At 40.4% G+C, this 22,115-nt stretch overlaps 1 protein-coding gene across 1 annotated transcript in view; it reads right to left on the bottom strand.

Moving 5' to 3' along the window:
* Positions 1 to 22,115, bottom strand: part of LOC129768594 (autophagy protein 5) — an 84,682-nt gene that overhangs the window by 46,153 nt on the left and 16,414 nt on the right. The window contains exon 6 of the mRNA XM_055770340.1: positions 20,197 to 20,302. Coding sequence (XP_055626315.1) covers positions 20,197 to 20,302 — 106 coding nt within the window. The remainder of the gene's footprint in view (positions 1 to 20,196; positions 20,303 to 22,115) is intronic.

The following is a 22,115-nucleotide window of genomic DNA, read 5'->3' as shown; positions in this document are numbered from 1 at the left end:
ATCTGCTTTAAAAAAAATCAAAAGCGGAAGTGCCAAATACAGGTCGGACTCGATTATCCGGAGTATTGATTTTTTATTTCACTCCGGATAATCGAATCTTCCGCATAATCGAATCATAAAAATACGAATTTTCTCTCGGTAAACCTAATATAATTATGATTTGCATTTGTTTATTGAACGGTTCTATCCAGCTTGGACTCGTTTTTGTATGTTTGTGACTTTGTAACTTTGTCTGTAGCGCTGTACCACATCAATAGAAATTTAATCCCCTTCCTGTTGACCGTTTGATCTGAAATTTGGAACACATCTATATCTCTGATGTAATAATAAAACTGAGTATTCCATGATCTTGAAAATCCAAGATGGTGGCCGGTACAAAATGGCGGATTATGTAATGGCGCCATATATATATTTTTTTTTCAAAACCACATCAATATGGGTATCAAATGAAAGTGCTCGACTAGTAGAACATAGCAGGTCATGAAATTTCCAAATCCAAGATGGCACCTTCTTGTGGTGGCGGCCATTTTGGATTTACATTTTTCATAAATAACTATGTTCTAGTAGTCAATCCTTTTCATTTGATATCCATATTGATGGGGTTCAGAGAAAATATGTAATCCGCCATTTTGTAGTGGCCGGCATCTTGGATTTGCATTTTTCATGAATAACTGTATTATACTAGTCAAGCCCTTTGATTTGATACCCATATTGATGGCGTTGTGAACAAATATATATGGCGCCATCTTGTGGTGGCGGCCATTTTGGATTTGCGTTTTTCATAAATAACTGTGTTCTACTAGTCAAGCCCTTTCATTCGTAGTGGCCGGCATCTTGGATTTACATTTTTCATAAAAAACTGCATTCTACTAGTCAAGCCCTTTAATTTAATACCCGTATACGATGTAAGTTACAAAGCATCTACATGCGTTAACACATCACGAAGTTTCAGCGTTTCAAAAATCACTTAAAAGTTTCGATGTCGCACTTTGCTCCTTTGCGTTGCTTTTCTTTTTAAACAATTCTCTACAGACTTTGGCTTTTCACTTCTCGGATGCATTTATATTTCATTTGTTTGTTCTTTCTCTTGATGTTTCCTTTCTGTTGCCTTTTCGGTAATTTATATTTTCCTGACTTGCTCTGTATAGCTTTAAAAAAATTCGAAAACCCCTTGGGTGATTTTTCGATTTTCAAGAAACCCAAACTTTGACCGCTTTGCACCTTGCGCCCTTAAGTCCGATTGAGCTAATATTTGGCATAGGGTGTTTTTCCGAGGTGGTGAACATTTTTTATGCGGTAACTTTTTTAAATTAGAGATGACCATTTTCATTGGCACCCTAGTATACAGCCATTAAATGCCAAACCGATAAAGTGGTTCTCAAATTTTCGTTGGTAGTTTTGTTTGATATTAGAGTCAAATTTTTTTTATTTTTTCATTAGGGTGTATTTCCATTTTTGGATGGTCCAAAAAATCAACATTTTCTCCTTTTTTCAAAAAATGACTTTTAAAAAAAATAAAAAAAAACTAAACATACGAGTCTAATATTTTGTGACAAGGAACAAAACTCACTCTTTTCACGAAAATCTGAGAACCTCTACATCGGTTAGGCATGGGATGGCTGTATATCAACGTTGAAAAAAGTGTTTATTTTGCCGTTATAGCGGATCATTTTAGGCCGTAAATCAAAAATGTGCCTTCAATAAAGAGGGCCGTTATAGCGAAATACCGTATCAAGAGCGGCCGTATAGCGAGGTATGGATGTAATGTGAAAATTATTCCTTTACAGTTTAGATGAATTTTCTTATTTTTCTTCGAATACAGTCCATCAAAGTTTGGACTTACTCTTAGTCCATCCCAGCGTCCATTTTATTCCACGATCTTTTCATGTCTGCAGTATCCCGAGTCAATTTGCCACAAATTCCGCAATTCCGCTTCACAATTGCCCAACATTTTTCGATTGGACTGAATTGGGGGATTGAGGTCTTTTTCAATGAAATCAATCCCATTGTCACGGGGAACCACTGAAGCACCCCTCGACTGAAGTGGCCCCTTACCAAATCTGGCCAAAACTTCACTGGACGTTTCTGCAGGCACTCTCCCTCATACATTTTCGAGTTCATTGTCTTGTTTGTGACGAAAACTTTGGTCACATCTTGGCTTTCAATCGTATGTTCCGCTAAGACGAGTCCTCTGATCAATACTTGCATGTCCACGAAAACGTTTCAGTACATTATACATTGTCGATTTAGCCAATGCGGGTGTCCAAAATCAAATTTCTTCTCGGCATTCATCCTGCATATCTTTTTCAAAACGAAACGGATCAACATGAAATATTCACCGACGAAAGAAAAAAAAAATTGGGATACGCCTACTACTACCGCTGGTATAAAATGAACGGATTCTAACTTGCACCTTTATTCTTCAGCACAAGTATTCCAGCCATACTGCAGAGCATGTATGAGCATGTAAGAGCATGCAGAAATGCAAATTTCTTGTGGAAGTTCTGGTTATGAGCTATGGCTTATTCAGAATGCACAATACACAGTTCATTTGTTCTTATGGAATTTCCAATGGTCTGATCAAAATTCGGGAACTTTCCAAATGATCTTTGTTGAACCTGTGAGATTGACATGAATCTCTCAGTACCTATTCCGAAAATATTTTCTACACATTGGAAATGTGTACATTATATCGAAGTTCCCCTGTATTTCTAAGCTTGAAAAAAAATATCAACGAATCGCTTCATTAAATGGGACAATTTTACCTTGAATAAAATGTATATTGATTATTACATAGACTTTCAGGGATTACCTGATTGACTTGATTCGAAACCGGTGATAATCGTGGTGACCACCAATGATATGAGTACTCGAGGGCATCAAAGATCAACCAGTTGAATTTGACTAAAGTTGAGTATTGCCGAATATATTCAATATTTGGATCTCTGAAAAATGTATTCACGCTTTATTCACCGTAAATGACTGATGACCAAAATCTCGATAGAGCAACCTAGAGAAGGTCACGAATGACTCAACCCTTTGAGTACAACATTATGTTTGATAATGATGCGTGCTGCCTGCAATCCAAAAGCCATCCGTTGAAGCGCAGAAAGGAAGCAATTTGACTCTCATTGAAACATTGAGTAGTTTATATCACAGCATGGTGTCGTGAACAGTATGGCTCTTTTCTCAAAAAAAAATTTCATCTTATTTTACAACGTTACACACTCATCAAACCAATTTTGGCGAAAAAAATAGCCGTTACTTTTATGATGACAGCTAACATCTCTTTCGATTAAAGCTGCAAACAGTAAATGCGAGCGGGACAAGCGGAAACATCATTCGTTTTGCGATTTGTTTGTTGGCTTCTTAAATCTTTCGCATCTTCATTTGTTTGAAGTCAGGTTTTGTGCGTGAATAAATGACAACCATTAACATGATTGACATTCGCCGCCTGGCACGTGGGGGAGGAAAACTGTTACGTGAGCATTTCGTGGATATTTTGGGGTCGCCTTTTTGCGAAGGTCATTACTTCCTCGCATGTTCGCGCGCTGCGCTGCGGCTTTGTTCACTGCCCTAATGGCGAACCGAACCGACGAACCGCACTTTTCTGGCTAATTGCTCATAAATATGAAGTGGTCGAATCACATATCTGGGCCGTGCGAAGAGCATTGCGAAATAGAAATCATACGCTGTGACATTTATGTGGAGCAAACATGTTCCGCATCATTCAGCAGCGCGCGTATCATCTCTCGTGCATTGACAGCTGTCAATCGCTCAAGCGGGAGGGCGACCGGGCGAATTTGCGGGCTGCTCCAATTGGTGATGTTAACAATTACCAACGTCACTTAAATTAGGTGCGATTTTTTCAGGCGCTGTCGTCAGCTGACACAATGTATTTTTGTTTGCATGTGTCACCGCGCTATGCTTGAAACTCATTTATTCATTTATTCATTGCTATACTTGTAATTTAATTTTTTAATATAAATCGTTTATTTTTACAGGCTCAGTTACATTAGTTTAAAGGAGCCGAATTCTTAAGTATATGTTTTAAAACTATACATAAATAATTTTCCTAACACTATGGTTAGTAAGGTGGAAAACCGATTACTCGCGGTTTACTCGAGTTTAGAGGGTGACATCTTTCAGGAAAGGGATGGGATATAAGGGAATTGTTACAATGTTGATGATCACACTCGATTCTTAAATCTATTGTATATTTACATTTCAACTTATTTTACTGTTTATACCATGGGGGCCAATCGCTCGCAATGGATGAAAAGGAGGGTATAAGGACATAGGTACAATCACACACGAAGATCGATAGCTTTAAGGAAAACATATATTTGGGTCATGTAATCAAGGTCTAACCGAGCCAACACATCTCTCACCGGCACATTGGGCTGTCTTCCTCGGGCCCGAAGGGAGTTTTCTAAATTCGATCTGGCGACAAGATACATCTCGCACGACCAAACAACATGCTCGATGTCGTGATAACCTTGACCACAGACGCAGAGATTGTTGCTGGAAAGATTGAAACGAAAGAGAAGCGCATCTAACGAACAGTGATTGGACATGAGTCGGGAGAAGGTGCGAATAAAGTCCCGACTCAAGTCCAGACTTTTGAACCACGGTTTGAGGCTAACCTTAGGGATAATCGAGTGAAACCACCGGCCCAATTCATCTTCGTTCCATTTGCGTTGCCAGTTAGCGATGGTATTTTTACGGACTAAAGAAAAAAATTCATTGAAGGCGATTTGACGCTGGTAAATGTCGCCTTCAATCGCACCTACCTTTGCTAATGAGTCAGCCCTCTCATTACCCGGAATTGAGCAATGTGAAGGGACCCAGACAAAGGTAATGACATAACAGCGTCTGGATAAAGCACTCAAAATTTCTCGTATTCTCTCAAGGAAGTACGGCGAGTGCTTTTCCGGCCTCACTGAACGGATAGCTTCGACAGAGCTAAGACTATCCGTTACAATGTAATAGTGTTCAACAGGTCGTGAGGCGACGCTGTCCAGCGCCCAGTATATCGCTGCCAATTCAGCAATATACACTGAGCAAGGATTCTGAAGACTGTGGGAGGTGCTAAAAATTTCGTTGAACACTCCAAATCCTGTGGACTCATTCATAGAGGACCCATCAGTAAAGTACATATTATCACAATTGATACCCCCATACTTTGAATCGAAGATCGTTGGAGCGATCCTCGATCGTTGATAATCTGAATATCCATGGATATCCTGTTTCATGGACAGATCAAAATGCACAGAGGAATTGATGTAGTCAGGAAAACAAACACGGTTGGGAATATACGAAGAAGGATCAACCTGCATGGAGATGAATTCATGATATGAACTCATGAATCCGGAGTGAAAATTTAGCTCGATCAGCTGCTCAAAATTCCCGATCACCAATGGGTTCATAACCTTACACCGGATGAGGAACCGAAGAGATAATAAATTGAAGCGATCTTTTAGTGGGAGTAGGCCTGCCAAAACCTCGAGACTCATGGTATGCGTTGAGGGCATACATCCCAACGCAATACGGAGACAAAGATACTGAATTCGCTCGAGTTTAATGAGGTGTGTTTTGGCAGCTGATTGAAAACAGAAACTGCCATACTCCATCACTGAGAGAATAGTTGTTCGATACAACATTATAAGATCTTCGGGATGGGCTCCCCACCAGGTGCCGGTAATTGTACGGAGAAAGTTTATTCTTTGTTGACATTTTTTACTCAGATACCTAATATGGACCCCCCAAGTACATTTGGAGTCGAACCAGACCCCAAGATACTTGAATGACATAGCATGAGTGATCGGTTTACCCAAAAGTTGAAGCTTTGGTTTTGCTGGTCTATGCTTCTTAGAAAAAACCACCATCTCTGTTTTCTCCGTGGAGAATTCGATCCCTAGCCCAATGGCCCAGGTTGAAAAATTGTTCAAAGTATCTTGTAAGGGTCCTTGCAGGTCGGATTCGTTTGATCCTACGACAGACACCACTCCATCATCTGCAAGTTGTCTTAGGCTGCAATTTTGTGTAAGGCAATTGTCGATGTCGCTTACATAGAAGTTGTACAAAAGGGGGCTTAAACAAGAGCCCTGAGGGAGGCCCATGTAAGAGACCCGACTCACTGCCGAATCTCCGTGAGAAAAATTCAAATGTTTCTCACAAAGCAAGTTATATAACATATTATTCAATAGAGGCGGTAGACCCCGATAGTGTAATTTGTCTGACAAAACCTCTATTGAAACAGAATCAAAGGCCCCCTTTATGTCCAAGAATACTGAAGCCATTTGTTTTTTTTCGGCGTAAGCCATTTGAATTTCTGAAGAAAGCAACGCAAGACAATCATTCGTCCCCTTGCCCCTGCGGAACCCATATTGTGTATCTGAGAGTAAGGCATTCGTTTCAACCCAACGATCAAGGCGAAACAAGATCATTTTCTCCAACAATTTCCGTATACAAGACAGCATTGCTATTGGGCGGTACGAATTGAAGTCGGACGCGGGTTTTCCGGGTTTTTGAATAGCTATAACTCGTACTTGTCTCCAATCATCCGGAACAACATTATGCTCCAGAAACTTATTGAATAAATTCAACAAGCGATGTTTGGCCACATCGGGGAGGTTTTTTAACAAGTTGAACTTAATTCTATCCGATCCTGGAGCCGAATTGTTACTTGAAAGGAGAGCAAGAGAGAATTCTACCATCGAAAACTCGGAATCAAGATCGCACCTATCTTGTGGTATATCTCGAACAATTTTTTGCACAGGAACGGAATCGGGACAAACCTTGCGTGCAAAATTAAAAATCCATCGATGTGAATATTCTTCGCTTTCATTCGATGAAGAGCGATTTCTCATGTTTCGAGCCACTTTCCATAATTTTTTCATTGACGTTTCTCGTGACAAACCTCCCACGAAATTTCGCCAATAAGCACGTTTTTTACCTTTGATCAAGTTTTTAAATTGATTTTCAAGGTCTAAATACGTTTGAAAATTGTCAATGGTTCCTCGTTTCCGAAAAGCTTTAAATGCATTCGATTTTTCTACATAAAGCTTTGAACATTGACTATCCCACCATGGATTGGGAGGCCTTCGGTGAATGGTGGAACCTGGGATGGGTTTCGTTTGAGCGCGAACCGCGCTGTCATGGATCAAACGAGAAAGGAAGTTATACTCCTCCAATGGAGGTAAACCATCTCTGGAATTGATGGCTAGAGTAATCGCGTCCGCATATTTTTTCCAGTCAATGTGTCTTGTGAGGTCATATGCCATGTTTATAGATTCAGAAGAATTCGACCCAATGGTGATGGAAATTTTGATTGGCAAGTGATCACTACCGTTGGGATCCTGGATTACATTCCACTTGCAATCTAACGATAGTGAATTCGAGCAAAGCGAGAGGTCAAGAGCACTTGGGTTAGCAGGAGGTTTAGGCACACGTGTTGTTTCCCCAGTGTTCAAAACGGTCATATTGAAGCTGTTACAAAGGTCATATATCAACAATGAACGATTGTCGTCGTACTGTTCCCCCCAGGCAGTTCCGTGAGAGTTGAAGTCTCCCAAGATCAATCGTGGCTCAGGAAGGAGTGAGCACATGTCAACAAGTTGTTTGCGGCTAACCGCAGCTCTCGGAGGCCAATACAAGCTGACAATACAGAGGTCTTTGCCTTTAATGTTTGCATGACAAGCAACAGCTTCGATCCCTCCAATAGGTGGAAGGTCAATTCGGAAAAATGAGTGGCACTTATTGATCCCCAATAGCACCCCTCCGTATCTGTCATCACGGTCCAAGCGTATAATATTAAAATCGTGGAAAGAGAGATCATCTCGCGAAGAAAGCCAAGTTTCGGACAGAGCAAAAACATCACAATTGAACTTATGAATTAAAAATTTGAATGCATCCAATTTAGGGATAAGACTACGACAATTCCACTGTAAAACAGTGATATCTCCGACCTCTCTATTCAAATTAGACATCAAGAGAGATAATCATTGCAAGGAGGGGCCATGTTTGCATCAATTGTTGCAAAATTGTCTTTAGTACTGGAAGCATTGAGATGACAATGGTTCTGATGGAATCGGAAACATTAAAACACGTGAAGATTTGATCCACAAGGTCAGTCAACTTTATAAATCCCGATTGGGAAGTTGAGCTGGACGCAAAAAAAGGGACAGTTGGGGTTTTTGATGTCCCCTCGAGTGCTGGGTCGTTCGAAGGTGAACTATTCCCACGGAAGCCAGGAGGAACCTGATTTTGCTTGTCCGCTGCACTCGATATTTTAGGCAAGCTAACATGGGGTACCACCGATGGGACTTGTCGTTGAACTTTGGGAGTGGACACATTTTTACGCCGGGAATTCCCTTTGAAAATAAACGGTGTGCCCTCGTTAGCTGTATCCGCTTCCAATTCGTCAACTGGCAGTGAAGCAAAGACATTGTTTGTTGGTAATGGTTGTTGTTGAGCCAGTGGGGAAGCGCCCTTTAAGATATCCTCGAAAGTGCGTTTCGAGCGTTCCTTCAAAGAGCGCTTTTGTTTATCCCAGCGACTCTTGTAAGTTTCACAAGCTGAGAGCACGTGTGGGGATCCCCCGCAATATGGACACTTATGCTCAGTCGCACTGCAGGATTTCCCCTCATGTTGCTCTCCGCATGTGGCACAGCGCTCCTTGTTGGCGCAATAAGCTGCTGTATGACCAACTGACTTGCATTTGTTGCAAGTCATGGGCTTTGGCACGAAGAGTCGCACCGGCAGCCTCAATTTGTCCACCATAACGTAGTCAGGGAGGGCGGCACCAGCAAAAGTGACTCGAAACGAGTCGTACGGCGTAAATTTCTTTTCTACTCCTTCCTGGGTAACTTTTCCAAGTTGGCGACATTCCAAGATTTTGACTTCCATCGAAGGAAGCCTCTTGAACCTGCCAACTCCCATACTTTCTATAGTTTTGCACGTCAGACCCGTTTCAGATATAACGCCCCCAATTTCTACGTTATGGGAGGGAATAAAAACTCGATATTCGAGGATGAAATGCTTATCAGCAACAATATCGTTCGCGTCCTTTCGGTTAGTCACGACAACTCGCAGTTTGTTCGGTCTTACTTTGCAAATTTCCGAAACAGAGGTGTATCTTTTCAGATCTGTCATAATCTGTACGACCCTCAAGGCTTTACCATTAGGTTTGGGCCGGAAAAAAACAACCCAAGGACCAGCGTCAGGCGCATCGTCCGGATAAACCCTGACACGGGGAGCGGAAACAATAGGAGAGGAATTCGAGGACAAGGTTTGAGTGGGGACAGTAACATCAGAGGGGGGAAGGGATGTCGATGATTGGGTGGAAGTATTGGAGGAATCAGGGGAAAGGTTTGCAATCTTTTTTTTGGAGGGGGGCTTGGTAGTGTGAGTTGACTCGTCCCCAGAAGAAGAATCTTCGGGCATAGGAGTCCGTTTAAGGGACTTACTACACCCTGCTTGAGCAAGCGAGGGGGAGTCTGAAATGTCCATGTCTAGACCCCCACCCTCCTCCATTCTTAGAACGAACGATTATTATCTTTACAATTTTTTTATCTCACTTGTAAAAAAAAAAAACTTAAATAAAATAAAATTAATCACATAAATTTGTTGTTCCGATATGCGCTCTGTTACCCTATTAAGGGAGACACAAAAGTCACGCGCTACGGAGACAACACAATAGCAGAAGTTATTGTTGTACTCAACTGAGCGTCAACCACGTGTTGACGATGCCGTTATGGTTATTGATCCACTACAGACGCCGATCCAGACCACTGCAGAGGCGCTGCTTCCTCGGTTCTGGCTGCTTTGGGCACTTTGGGCACTAATTCACCACAGAACACACGAGAAAAAAAAAAACCAACTCGTTGGGGAGAAGAGAAAAAAAAACTTCGAGAACAATGATTGAGGAGTGATGAATAGCACATCCAGCTCCATCAAGTTGTTAGCGAGGAATGTCATTGCTATACTTGTAGAGTAAGATTTTTTATCTTGTAAATTTCTACAATCGGTGTCTATGGTGTTCTAACCACATTATTTCAAATAAAAAAAAAAAACTCTTAACTGATTACAATTAAATATACATATAAACAATTAAACAACTAAATATATCATATATGCCCGTTCCATTCTGCCTAATTCCTTCTGCCTATCCATTCCATACATTCACGATAGAATTTTGCAGCTGATTGTATAGTTTTAATGTGGGTTGGAAGCTGATTCCACAAAGTAATTGCACGAACGAAGAAGGTACTACTGTAGTGAGAGGAGTTATGTTGCGGTACGATGTAGTGTCTTACTCGAGAGCTTCTGAATGGTTGCAACTATTCAGAGAGGTAGTTTGGACCTTGATGGATAATTTTGAGTAAGGTAACACAACTTCTAACTTTAATGAAATCAAAAAATGAACAGTCCAGAAGCTGCTGTTGTAGGTGGCTTACACTGTCATATATTGATAAGTTAAAAACCCAACGCACGCAATGATTCAAGGCAACTCTTAAACGATTTAGAGCACTAGCAGAGGCATTCAAAATCAACTCTAATCCGTAAAAAAAGTGTGGCCTCAAAAAGGGAACTGAAAAACTTCACGTTTGTTGAAATGGATAACATACGAGCCGTAAGCCTTAAATGTCTCAATCCGGCATAGATTTTCGCGCATTGGGAGTTAACTTGGGAATCCCATTCTAAATCACGCTGAAAAATTATACCGAGATTAGAAACTTTATTAACAAATTCAATAATATCATTATTAATTACTAGGCTTGGTAATTCAATACGTAGATGCCGTCTGGGAATGAACATGGCTTTCGTTTTGGATGAATTTATTGGAGGGGGTCTCCGTAGCCACATTGGTTGCGCGTTCGCTTAGTAAGCGATCGATCGTGAGTTCAAAACTCAGGGCCCTCATTGACCATCTTTGTGTTATTACAGGATAACTACGTCCACGCAACGATTATCAGCGATGGAGATCGATCCACGGTCGAAATTAAGATCGATTCATCCATACAACTGCTCTGCTCTGCAAGACACATCGGGCTGCTGTTCTATAAATAACTCAACAATGATCAATCAACTGTCTCCGCTGTCCGGTGGTCTAACTGGATAATGGAAGAACAGAAAGAATTCTCTTACGCCTAAATGGCTACTGTGTAAATGTGTACCAAATGTAATGGTATAGAAGGAATACTGGCGAATGGCAACTGTGTAATGTGCTAATTATAGATATATGATAACCATGTGACATGTACACGATTAAAATTCGGCTCTGTTACAGCTAAAATGCTAATGAGCCTTGAATAAATAAATGGGTTAAAAAAAAAAAAATTTATTGGAAGAAGATTCCTTAATGACCATAGCGAAACATTTCTCAAATCATTGTTGATTGAACAGATCATTTCGTCGACAGATGCATCAATTGAGCAATGATATAATTGAACATCATCTGCAAACATGTGAATCCTGCAGGTTTGTAGCACTGAGGGAAGGTCATTGATGAATAGAGAAAATAAAATTGGACCCAACACTGATCCTTGAGGAACACCTGATAGTATACTGATGGGTGCAGAGAGTTTACCATCTATATCAACCACCTGAGAACGAGCACTTAAATAAGATTTAACCAAATATACAGCCTTACGAGAGAATCCGAACTGGTGGGATAATTTTTCCAGTAGTTTGACGTGAGAAACCCTGTCAAATGCTTTGGCAAAGTCAATAATTATTAAGAAGGCAACTCCCCTTCTATCAATAAATTTGTGTATATCATCGTGAACTTTGAGCAATGAAGAAGTTGTACTGTGCCCTGATCGGAAACCTGATTGGTAGGGACTGAGCAGGTCAAATCGATTTATATACTCTTGAACCTGGTTTTTAAGGATCTTTTCGAAAGCCTTAGACAAAGAGCAAAGGATGCTAATGGGACGAAGATTATTCAAATTTGTGCCTGTTGCTTTTTTCCTAATTGGAATTACTTTCGCGATCTTCCACGCCCGAGGAAATTTACCACTTGATATAATCAAATTAGGAAATTGGAGCTATAACGAAGGGCAGGATTAGCTTAATAAATTTTAAGGGAATTCCATCTAAGCCAATTGCATTGGAAGTTATAGATGAGATAGCCGCCACAATTTCCGAGTTACTAAAAGGAGAAAAATTGAAACCATCAGCGTTCTCATATGGTATCGCTGGTAATTTGCAGTCTATAGTGAAGTTTTCCCCAAAAAAAGTATTTACTTCATCGGGAGAATTGTTAAACTTTATGCTGTAATTAGAGCTACTAACAACATTCAAATGCTTTACTTTTTTCCACATCTCTTCGCTAGAGTTAGCAGATTCCATGAAAGTACTTAAGTAGTTACGTTTAGCCTTGTTTATCAAATGAGTTACACGATTGTTCATTTTTTGAAGTGACCCAAAGTCTGTACGCAACATCTCTCTCAATCATTGCATTCAATATGTCATTATTAAACCACTTTGCTCTTGAGTTGATCCTCACTGGTCGTAGAGGGACAAAAAAATCAAAGAAACTTACCATATTCGTATTAAAAAAGTCAAGAGCTAAGTCGGAATCAGTAATACTATATAGTCGGGACCAATCAAAATTTACCAGCGTGGTTTGTAACAAAGAATAATCAATGCGATTATAATCTCTAAAAAACTTCTGATGTCCTTCATCACTACGAATTATGTTGAGGGATGAGAAAATAATATCGTGTTGAGAGAAACCAGGAGCAGCAACTTGATTGAAATTTAGTACAAAATCAGTGTCATTTGTTATCAATAAATCAATTAATGAACTTCCACTCGAATAAAAGTGTGTTGGCTCATTGTTGACGACGGTAAATCCATAATTTTCTAAAACGCTACAAAAACTTGAAGTTCTACCTTCAGGATCTCGTTTGTTTGTTTCTTTGTTTTTAAGAGGCTTTAAACTTTGCAGTTCATTCGCCTCCAAGGATCTCGTAAATTAGTTCAAATTCAAGATTCGTTCTCGTTACGATTTGCATCAGAATCCCTGTGGACGTTCATTAACTATCTTTTAAACCCATGACAACAGATATGTTTCTAAATATATAACAACGACCGTCATAAGCCACCTGCCTAGTTGCTATTTCCGACCGGGCCCATTCGGAAAGACGTGCCCCCAGACACGGTCCTCCAAACACGAAAGCCCTTGGCGGGGGACATATCTCAGGAGATCAGATTGCAATACAAAACTGTCCCTTTTGGGTTTTCTGCTGCAGTTGCCGCCATCGACACCGCCGCACCACCAGCTGAGCGCAACGTTCAACGACTTGAGCCGTCCGAACCGCCGAGAACCAACCAGACAATGTGACTTGGGTGAGGTGTCGTTAATTCCTCCTCTCGAAGAAACGCGCTTATTTTTAGCGATACCGTCGATAGCGTCGCACACCGCGCCGCAACCTGCGCTGCATTCCAAACACGAGCACACCAAACACACCAAATGTGGCGCGATTTGTTGCTCGATGAAACCCAAAAACAAACAAACGAAAAAAAAAACAATTCAACAGACTAATTAATTTGGTTGTTTAACAGGCCATCGATGAACATTGTTACGAGTCGAGGTAAACTCATGACGGCATTATAAATTCGTCAATGACGATCGCGACTCCCCCCGGAAGATGACGGATGGAGGGAGAGGGATGGAGAGGGGCCGCGGAGGGGTCATTAATTAATGAGTAGCTTTACGTGAGGTGATTTACCGCCGAAAAAAATCGGATTAAAGAAGATGGATGAAAACCACAGACAGCAGAGCGCACATCGATGGGCCAAAAAGTGTGGGGAGGATAAACAAATTCGCGCGATTGGCTGGCCAAACCGACGAAATATGTAAATAGAAGAGCGTGCAAAAAACTCTTCGCACGCTGATATATTTTGGGCGGAGCGCATCGCGGATTGGAAGCGAATGAAAATTACGATTTTTTTTATCGTCTTCGGGTCGATGCGAAGGGGGGCTGGCTTGAGTTATCCCGAAAGTGGTGGTAATGATGATCCGGATGGAAATTGTGTTAATGGTTTTTTGGGGTGTTCCTCATTTTGCAAGTTAACTCACGTTTCGCCAATTAGCGCGCCTTGTAGCTGCTGATGGTTAATACCCTCATTTGAGATGCAGTGCATGGATTCGATGTCCATCATGATCCACACATGGCATATAGATTCCTCACATAAATTTGACGAAATGTCTCCTGAAAACAGGATGTGGAGTCGATCTTCGTCTTAATTTCGCGACGTTGGATTTGTTTTGAATTGGTGGCAGAACGCAAAAGACTACGGTTTGTCTCCTTAAAATGAGATATGTACTTCATATGTATGTTAATATGAATTTTAGAAGTGATCGATTGTTCGTCAATACCTTCACACTACACTTCTACACTTCTTCTTCACACATGAAACTTCAGCACGCTATGCCATCAATTATTCCAAGAGTGACTCATCTGTGCTGACCAGATAATTTGTTATCTTTAATAATGGTACCATATCGACTCTGATCTGTGATTCAGGAGTGATACACGTAATGTCGCTATCACCAAGGGCTCTGCATGTAATGATCTTATTTGTTCTATTTGTTGTACCGGTAAGTTTTTTTTTCGGTTTCACAACAGATGGCGTAACTTGATTATTATTCCAGTGAATCAAATTTCCAGACATTCGTTGGAAAGCTACTGTCATTACGCGTCCTTTCAGTATATGTCAAAAAGTTGAAGCGTAAACAACTTCGTTTTTTACCACTTCGAATATGTCGAATTTCGTACCACCTAGAGTGTTTTTGCGGGGGTGTTACTTCATTACTTCAATATGAAGAAAAAAGCTGCGGAAAGTCATCGCATTTTGGTGGAATTTTATGGTAACCATGCTCCAACTGAGCGAACGTGTCAGACAAGGTTTGCACAGTTAAAAAGTGGTAATTTTGACTTGGAAAACGAAGAACGTTCGGACCACCAACAAAGTTTGAAGATGAAGTATTAAAGGGCTTTACTCGATCAAGATACGTCACAAACACAACAAGAACTTGCAGATACACATGCAGTAGCTCAGCAAACCATATCCGATCGTTTAAAAGCAATGAGAATGAGGACATTGGGTGCCGTATGAATTGATGCCACGAGACGTCGAACGCCGTTTTTTTACGTGCGAACAACTGCTCCAACGGCATAAAAGAAAGAGTTTTTTGCATCGAATCGTTACTGGCGATGAAAAGTGGGTCCATTACAACAATCCTAAACGTCGGGCAACGTATAGATACCCCGGCCATGCATCAACATCGACGGCCGCGCGGAATATTCACGGCCAGAAGGTTATGCTGTTACGCTGTGGGACCTGCAGGGTGTGGTGTACTATGAGCTGCTAAAAGCGAATGAAACCATTACAGGGAACCTCTACCGACGACAATTGATGCGTTTGAGCCGTGCACTGAAGGAAAAACGGTTTCTTTTGGCACACGCCTTAAATATATACTGAGAGGCAAGCTCTAGAATACGCGTAGCATAGTACAAGTCGGAAGAAATGCGCGTAATGATCGTTCACAAAATTGCCAAAATAGCTGAATCAGTGAAATTGGAGGAAGTAAGAATTGGAGCAGAATCGTAAATATGGAGTCTCTCTCTTTTTTCTTTCTCTCTTTTTCTCTCTCTCTCTGTCTCTTTCTCTCTCTCTCCCTATCTTTCTCTCTTTCCCTCACTCTCTCTCTCTCTTTCCCTCTCTCTGTTTACCCTCTTTCTCTCTTTCTCTCTCTCTCTTTCTCTCTTTTTTTCTCTCTCTCTCTCGCTCTCTCTCTCTCTCCTTCTCTCTTTCTCTCTCTCTTTCTCTCTTTTTCTCTCTATATCTCTCTCTCACTTTCTCTCTTTCTCTCTCTCTTTTTCTCTCTCTCTCTTTCTCTCTTTCTCTCTCTCTCACTTTCTCTCTTTCTCTCTCTCTCACTTTCTCTCTTTCTCTCTCTCTCTCTCTTTCTCGCTCTCTTTCTCTCTTTTTCTCTCTTTTTTTCTCTTTTTTCCTCTCTCTCTTTCTCTCTTCCTCTCGTTCTCTCTCTCTTTCTCTCTCTCTCACTTACTCTCTGATTTTTCTTCCTTCTCTCTTTCTTTCTCTTTCCCTCTCCCTCTTTTTCTCTCTTTTTTCTCTCTCTTTCTCTCTCTCTTTCTTTCTCTCTTTTTTTCTCTCTCTTTCTCTCTCTCTTTCTTTCTTTCTTTCTCAAACTCTCTTTTTCTCTCTCTCTTTCTTTCTTTCTTTCTCTCTCTTTCACTTTCTTTCTCCCTCTCTTCCTTTCTCTCTTTCTCTTCCTTCCTCTCTCTTTCTCTCCCTTTCTCTCTCTCTCTCTTTCTCTTCCTCTCTCTTCCTTTCGTTTCCTTTCTCTCTCTCTATTTTTTTTTCTTACTGCTACCGTTCTCACGAACGAACTTTTGCCAGCGCATAATCCTGCTCTCTAACCATTCTATCCCTCCTTAACTAGGTATCATATCTTCACTTGCGTCCATTGACGTGGCATTGACGAAAAAGTCTTCTTTCGAGAAATTATTTTCGGGTTTAAGATAGTTAAAGGTAAACACAGTTTCTGTGTAGAAGCTTTTAAGAGGGAAGTACACTATGGAAACTTGAAAAAATTTAGAAAAGAAAATCTGGCCTAAAATGTTCTCTGGGATATCTACTTTACTGTAGTTTTTGTCCCAGGTTAGTCCGATGCTCCGTTTCAAAGTTACAAACCTATCAGTGGACCTATGTCTTTGTGTAAGAAGCGCGGATCCAAAATTTAAAACGCGTTTTTCTCGAAACTAAGTTTTGCAAATTGGTACGAGTTCTACCTCCGGAACGGTCCATCCGATTTTGATTAAATAGTTTTTCCCAGACTCTCCACTAAATTTCCTGTCATCGTACGTAGGTTTTTTTTTATATTTTGAAAAATAAAATTTTCGGGGGTCTTCGTAGCCATTTGGTTACGCGTTCGCTTACTAAGCGATCGATCGTGAGTTCAAACTCAGGGCCCACAATTGACCATCTTTGTGTTGTTATAGAATAACTACGTCCACGCAACCATCATCAGCGATGGAGAACGATCCACGGTCGAAATAAGATCGATTCATCCATACAACTGCTCTGCTCTGCAAGAAACATCGGGCTGCTGTTCTATAAATAACTCAACAATGATCAATATCAACTGTCTCCGCTGTGTCCGGTCTGCTGAACAATGGAAGAACAGATAGAATACCCTTACGCCTAAATGGCTACTACAGTGTAGTTTACCATAATGTAATGGAACAGAAAAACCTAACGCCTAAATGGCTACTACTACTACTGTGTAATTTACAATTTATAGAAACATAATCATATGTACATGTATACGATAAAAACCCGGCTCTGTTACAGATAAAATGCTAATGAGCCTAAGAAATAAATAAATGGGATAAAAATTTTTTGGTGAATGTTTTTGTCTCGACCGCAAAACCGCAATTTTTTTTACAAAAAATGTCGCCATTTCGTCAAAAATAAATATTTCGAAAAGATCCTACGTACGATGACAGGAAATATTTCCAAGATTCACTCAACCATGTCATGTAACTCTCCTTGGCATCCAAAAAGCTCACGCAAGAACTTTTGCTTGTAGCTGGACTTGACCATTTCAATTATATTTTGATCCATGGTTTGTAACAAGGCGATGAATTTTTTTTTTCGATTTTCAAAACATAACTTTTTCCCCCAGGACGCGCCGGACAATTTCTGGCTACGACCCTGCAATATACACAAACAATCAGCGCAAATCGTAGTTATTTTCCTTTTTTTAATTTTTTTTTCATTTTATTTGTTATGATTCGATTATTCGGAGGATTCGATTATCCTGAGTGAAAAAAAAATCTATATTCCGGATAATCGAGTCCTACCTGTACTACTAATTATATATTAAATTTCTTTCACCTTAAACCGTGACCAAATGACCAAATGGACACCGAAGAAGATGTACTTAAGAAGTCAATTTGTAAAATTTGAACAAATGTTTGAAATTGTCATTAATTATGTTGGTAGGAATACCAAATATAGAAATTGCACATTAACAAAAAAGAACTAAAAATATGTAACCAAGAACGTCACAAGAGTGTCCGTCGACATCTTCATAGAACAAACGGGATTTGGCCGAATATTTGATCAAATTACTTTAGAATCATGCCCTTTCGAATTTTAAATCCTTATCAAAAATGTATAAGTACATAGATTACCCTGTTTTCTAGAAAGAGTTCGATAATTTCCTCATTTTGCTCTCTTCAATTTTATTTTAAGTAAGGTAATCCCTACACCTCAGGCGATTAGGTTAAGACAGCTGTCGACTCAAACAATGAAAAAATATAAAATATGTTAGTCATGGTTATTACATCGAAAAGTAATTCATGCATTACTTTTCAATGTAATCACGATGGCCACCAATATTTTTTTTTCTGTTTAAGAATTGATAACTACATGTGTGCATGATTATTTCGCGAATCTTAGTACAGGGTAACTTTGGTATAACGTACATTTCACTTTCAAAATTGTACGTTATATCGAAATTATATCAAAAACCTAGCTTAAAAACCTAGTTATATCAAAAACCTAGCTTATATTACTTTATTATGTTGTTGTTTGGGTAAGGTTAACGAATAAATTCAACTAGAAGACCCATGATGTATCCCTTCGTACTGTTAATCAAAGCTTGATTCATTTAGAATCCGGAATCACGAAACCAGTTGTTTTTCGGGATTGGTTAAAGGTACAAAACATGCTTTAGTATCAAAAGACAGATAATTTTCAAAAAAATTATTCCTATACACTTATAAAATGTGTACGTTATACCGAGTGACGTTATATCGAAGTTCCCCTGTATAGACACTCCACCCTATACTACGCGGCGAATGACGTGAGATGGCTCAGATCACGGTGCTCCCGAAGGCGCCCCATTGACTATAGTTTGTCACTAGGTGAGATTTGAAGTCGTATCCTCATATGCTATCGACTCTGGTATTGAATAGGAGCTGAAAATTAAGGCGACTTCCAGAATAAAGCGAGAAACTTTGCCATCTCACCTCACTCGTCGCGCGGAATAAAGGGGACTGTACAATCTTTTTCCTCAACATACTGATGTTATATTAACCGAAATTCTCTTAGATTTATTAGATAGAAAAAAGTGCAAGTTATCAGAATAACGGAATTTAATATCGGGCCGTGAAATGAAAGTAGATACTATATATGACAAATTTTGCTCACTTAGCGACATAGTAACATAGTTTATCTAGTAGTTCACTTCTGTTCTTCAAATCATTTTATCGAATGCCAGAAACAAGAAAGTCAAACAGTCGCGGAGCTATATCCATCATGTTGAAACAATGTCAAACAGCAACTCATTTTCTTAAACCGAAAAATATTTCAAATTTTCATTTGTATTCAAAGAAAGTTCGAGGGAACGCACGTTTCAATATAACGTCCAATATAGTTAATTTCAAAATCCTCCATTGCAGCAGGAACTCTGTAAAAACACCGACCAATGTGTTTCTCGAGAACAACCAAACAAACAAGTCCATATTGATTTGCATACTCCGCATCCTCGACTTGGCCACCTGATGTATACCAGGCACCTTCCAGGAATCTCACCTTGCATTTATGATCCGTTCTTCAGCGAATGCACATTAATGCAATGCAATGAACCATCCTCTAAAATTCCAGATGGTGTTGTTGAGGTGTGAAAGATCGGTGCGATCGGGATACAACAAGAAGCGTCAAAAGCGGCAGGGAACACTAAAAGAAAGTAAACAAGGACAAATCGTCGTTCACACGGCGGCGGGATACCCCCGCTCAGGACGAAGACAAGGACCATTGCAAACAAATTTGTTCGTTCCCACCACCACCACCACCACCGAAAAGGTCTCGAAGCCGCCGCTTTTGTTTTTGCTTGAGAAACAAAATTTCACCGAAGAGCAAATTTTCGAGTTTTCGCTTTTGCTGTTTAAAACAAAAACGAGGGATGAAAAAATAACAAAAATGAAACTGAACGTTTATTTCCTTCCCCTCTCTCAGGGGTTTCCAGTTCCCTATCGCCTATTATTTTGTCAATGATTTTTCGGAATGGAATAAAGTAAAACTTGTGCGCATACTTGCGATCAACAAATAGGAAGGTGTCAAGAGTAATAAAAGCGAAAAGCTTACCTGCTTTTCGGACAGGTGTCGAGAAGTCTTCTAGCAGATCCTGGAGGGTGCGTTTCTGGCCTGTTTCGGTGCTCGGTGCGACTAGTTTTTGCTGATAGGAACCGTCCTGGAAGAAAAGTGAATTCAAACTTATATCAATCGCATTGTGTAATTCCAAAATTACAGAACATCATAGAAAATCTATATATTATCGGCATCAGGTTTATATGTTAAAAAGAAATTATATACCACGAGTATAGATCACTTACATAAAAATAATTTCTGTGGGAACTTCAGTGTTCGAAATGATTTAAATCAAAATATCAATTGTGGTTCGCCGGGTCAGCGAGTTGAGAATAAACAAGACGCAGTCACATCAAATCCAAATGACTCTCCACAATCCTTATCGAAACATCGCAAACTCGGAGCCGATCAAATTTCAATTGTGTTCCATATGTTCATGGTTATCTTTCAAATATTCTGTAATTCGCAATTGAACAACTTCTTTTTTTTTCCCCCAAAATATATATTTTATAAGGGCACATGTGGCGTTAGCCTGACGGGGCCGGGAGTCCAATATTTTGACAATTTTTGTCTTACAACTATGTTAGTAATATGTAACCGATTACTCGCGGTCGGCTCGAGGTTAGTAATACAAGTGTTCTCGTAATTGGGATGTTGCTGTCTCCAATGCTCTGTACGTGTGCCCGACACGGGATACTTCCTATTGGGATGCAGCTGACCATTAATCAGCAACGCCCCCCTAGTCTGTACCCCATATCTAGCGTGGTGCGTCTTTCTCGACTCGAGGAATCCAGGATAGAATGGTCACTAGCCGGCGCAATCATCAGCTCGTGTAGAGTTGTTATGAGCGGTAAAACCTTTGGCTCTTGTTGAATGATCAGTGGACTGCACAACCTTCGGCCCGTGCATCTATAAAGAGTGTGTGTATGTATTACCGCGACTAAGTAAAAGTTTATCGATCGGATAGGAGGGATATGAAACGGGGACACAACGAAGGAAACATCATTAAACGTTGACATCGGCGTTTCTGAGGAACAGGTATAGATGAAGCAGAAGATCAGGATCCCGGCTACCTAAGATATCCCGGACGGGGATATCCGATTGTCTGCCTTGTGCTCTCAGTGCTCTAGAGAGCTGAGAGCGAGCAGCATGGAACCGGATACACGACCAGACAATCTGCTCGATGTCGTGGTAGCCATCGCCACAATCACAAAGATTGTTTGCTGCGAGCCCAATGCGATAGAGATGCGCGTTTAGGTTGTAGTGATTGGACATAAGCCGAGATATGACGCGAATGAAATCACGACCTACATTCAATCCCTTGAACCATGCACTCGTCGAGACCTTAGGGATAATCGTGTGTAACCAACGACCGAACTCATCTTCACTCCACATACGCTGCCAACTAACGAGTGTGTCCTGACGAGGAATGTGAAAAAATTCATTATAGGCAATTTGCCTTTCAAAAAGTGTGCCTTCTGAAGCGCCCACCTTAGCTAGTCCGCTTTCTCATTCCCCGGAATCGAGCAATGAGAGGGAACCCATGCTAAGGTAATCTTGAATAATGTTTTGACCAAAACACTTAATAGTTGTCTTATTCTTGTTAGGAAATAAGATGAGCGTTTATCAACTTTCATTGAGCGGATTGCCTCTATCGAGCTAAGACTGTCTGAAAAAATACAATAATGGTCGATGGGCAGTGTTTCAATGATCCCTAGAGCATAGTATATCGCACCCATTTCTGCGACATACACGGAACAAGGATCTTTGAGTTTGAAAGAGGCACTGGAATTTTCATTGAAGATGCCAAAGCCAGTGGACCCGTTTATGAATGAACCGTCAGTAAAGAACATTTTATCAGATCTAACTATGCCCCCATATTCTGCCGAAAATATCGGCGGAATAGAATCTGAGCG

The sequence above is a fragment of the Toxorhynchites rutilus genome, chromosome 2, assembly GCF_029784135.1.
Source record: "Toxorhynchites rutilus septentrionalis strain SRP chromosome 2, ASM2978413v1, whole genome shotgun sequence".
Classification (NCBI taxonomy): Eukaryota; Metazoa; Arthropoda; class Insecta; order Diptera; family Culicidae; genus Toxorhynchites; species Toxorhynchites rutilus.
The sequence above is the reverse complement of the archived record's forward strand: the minus strand, read 5'-3'. Positions and strand labels throughout refer to the sequence as shown.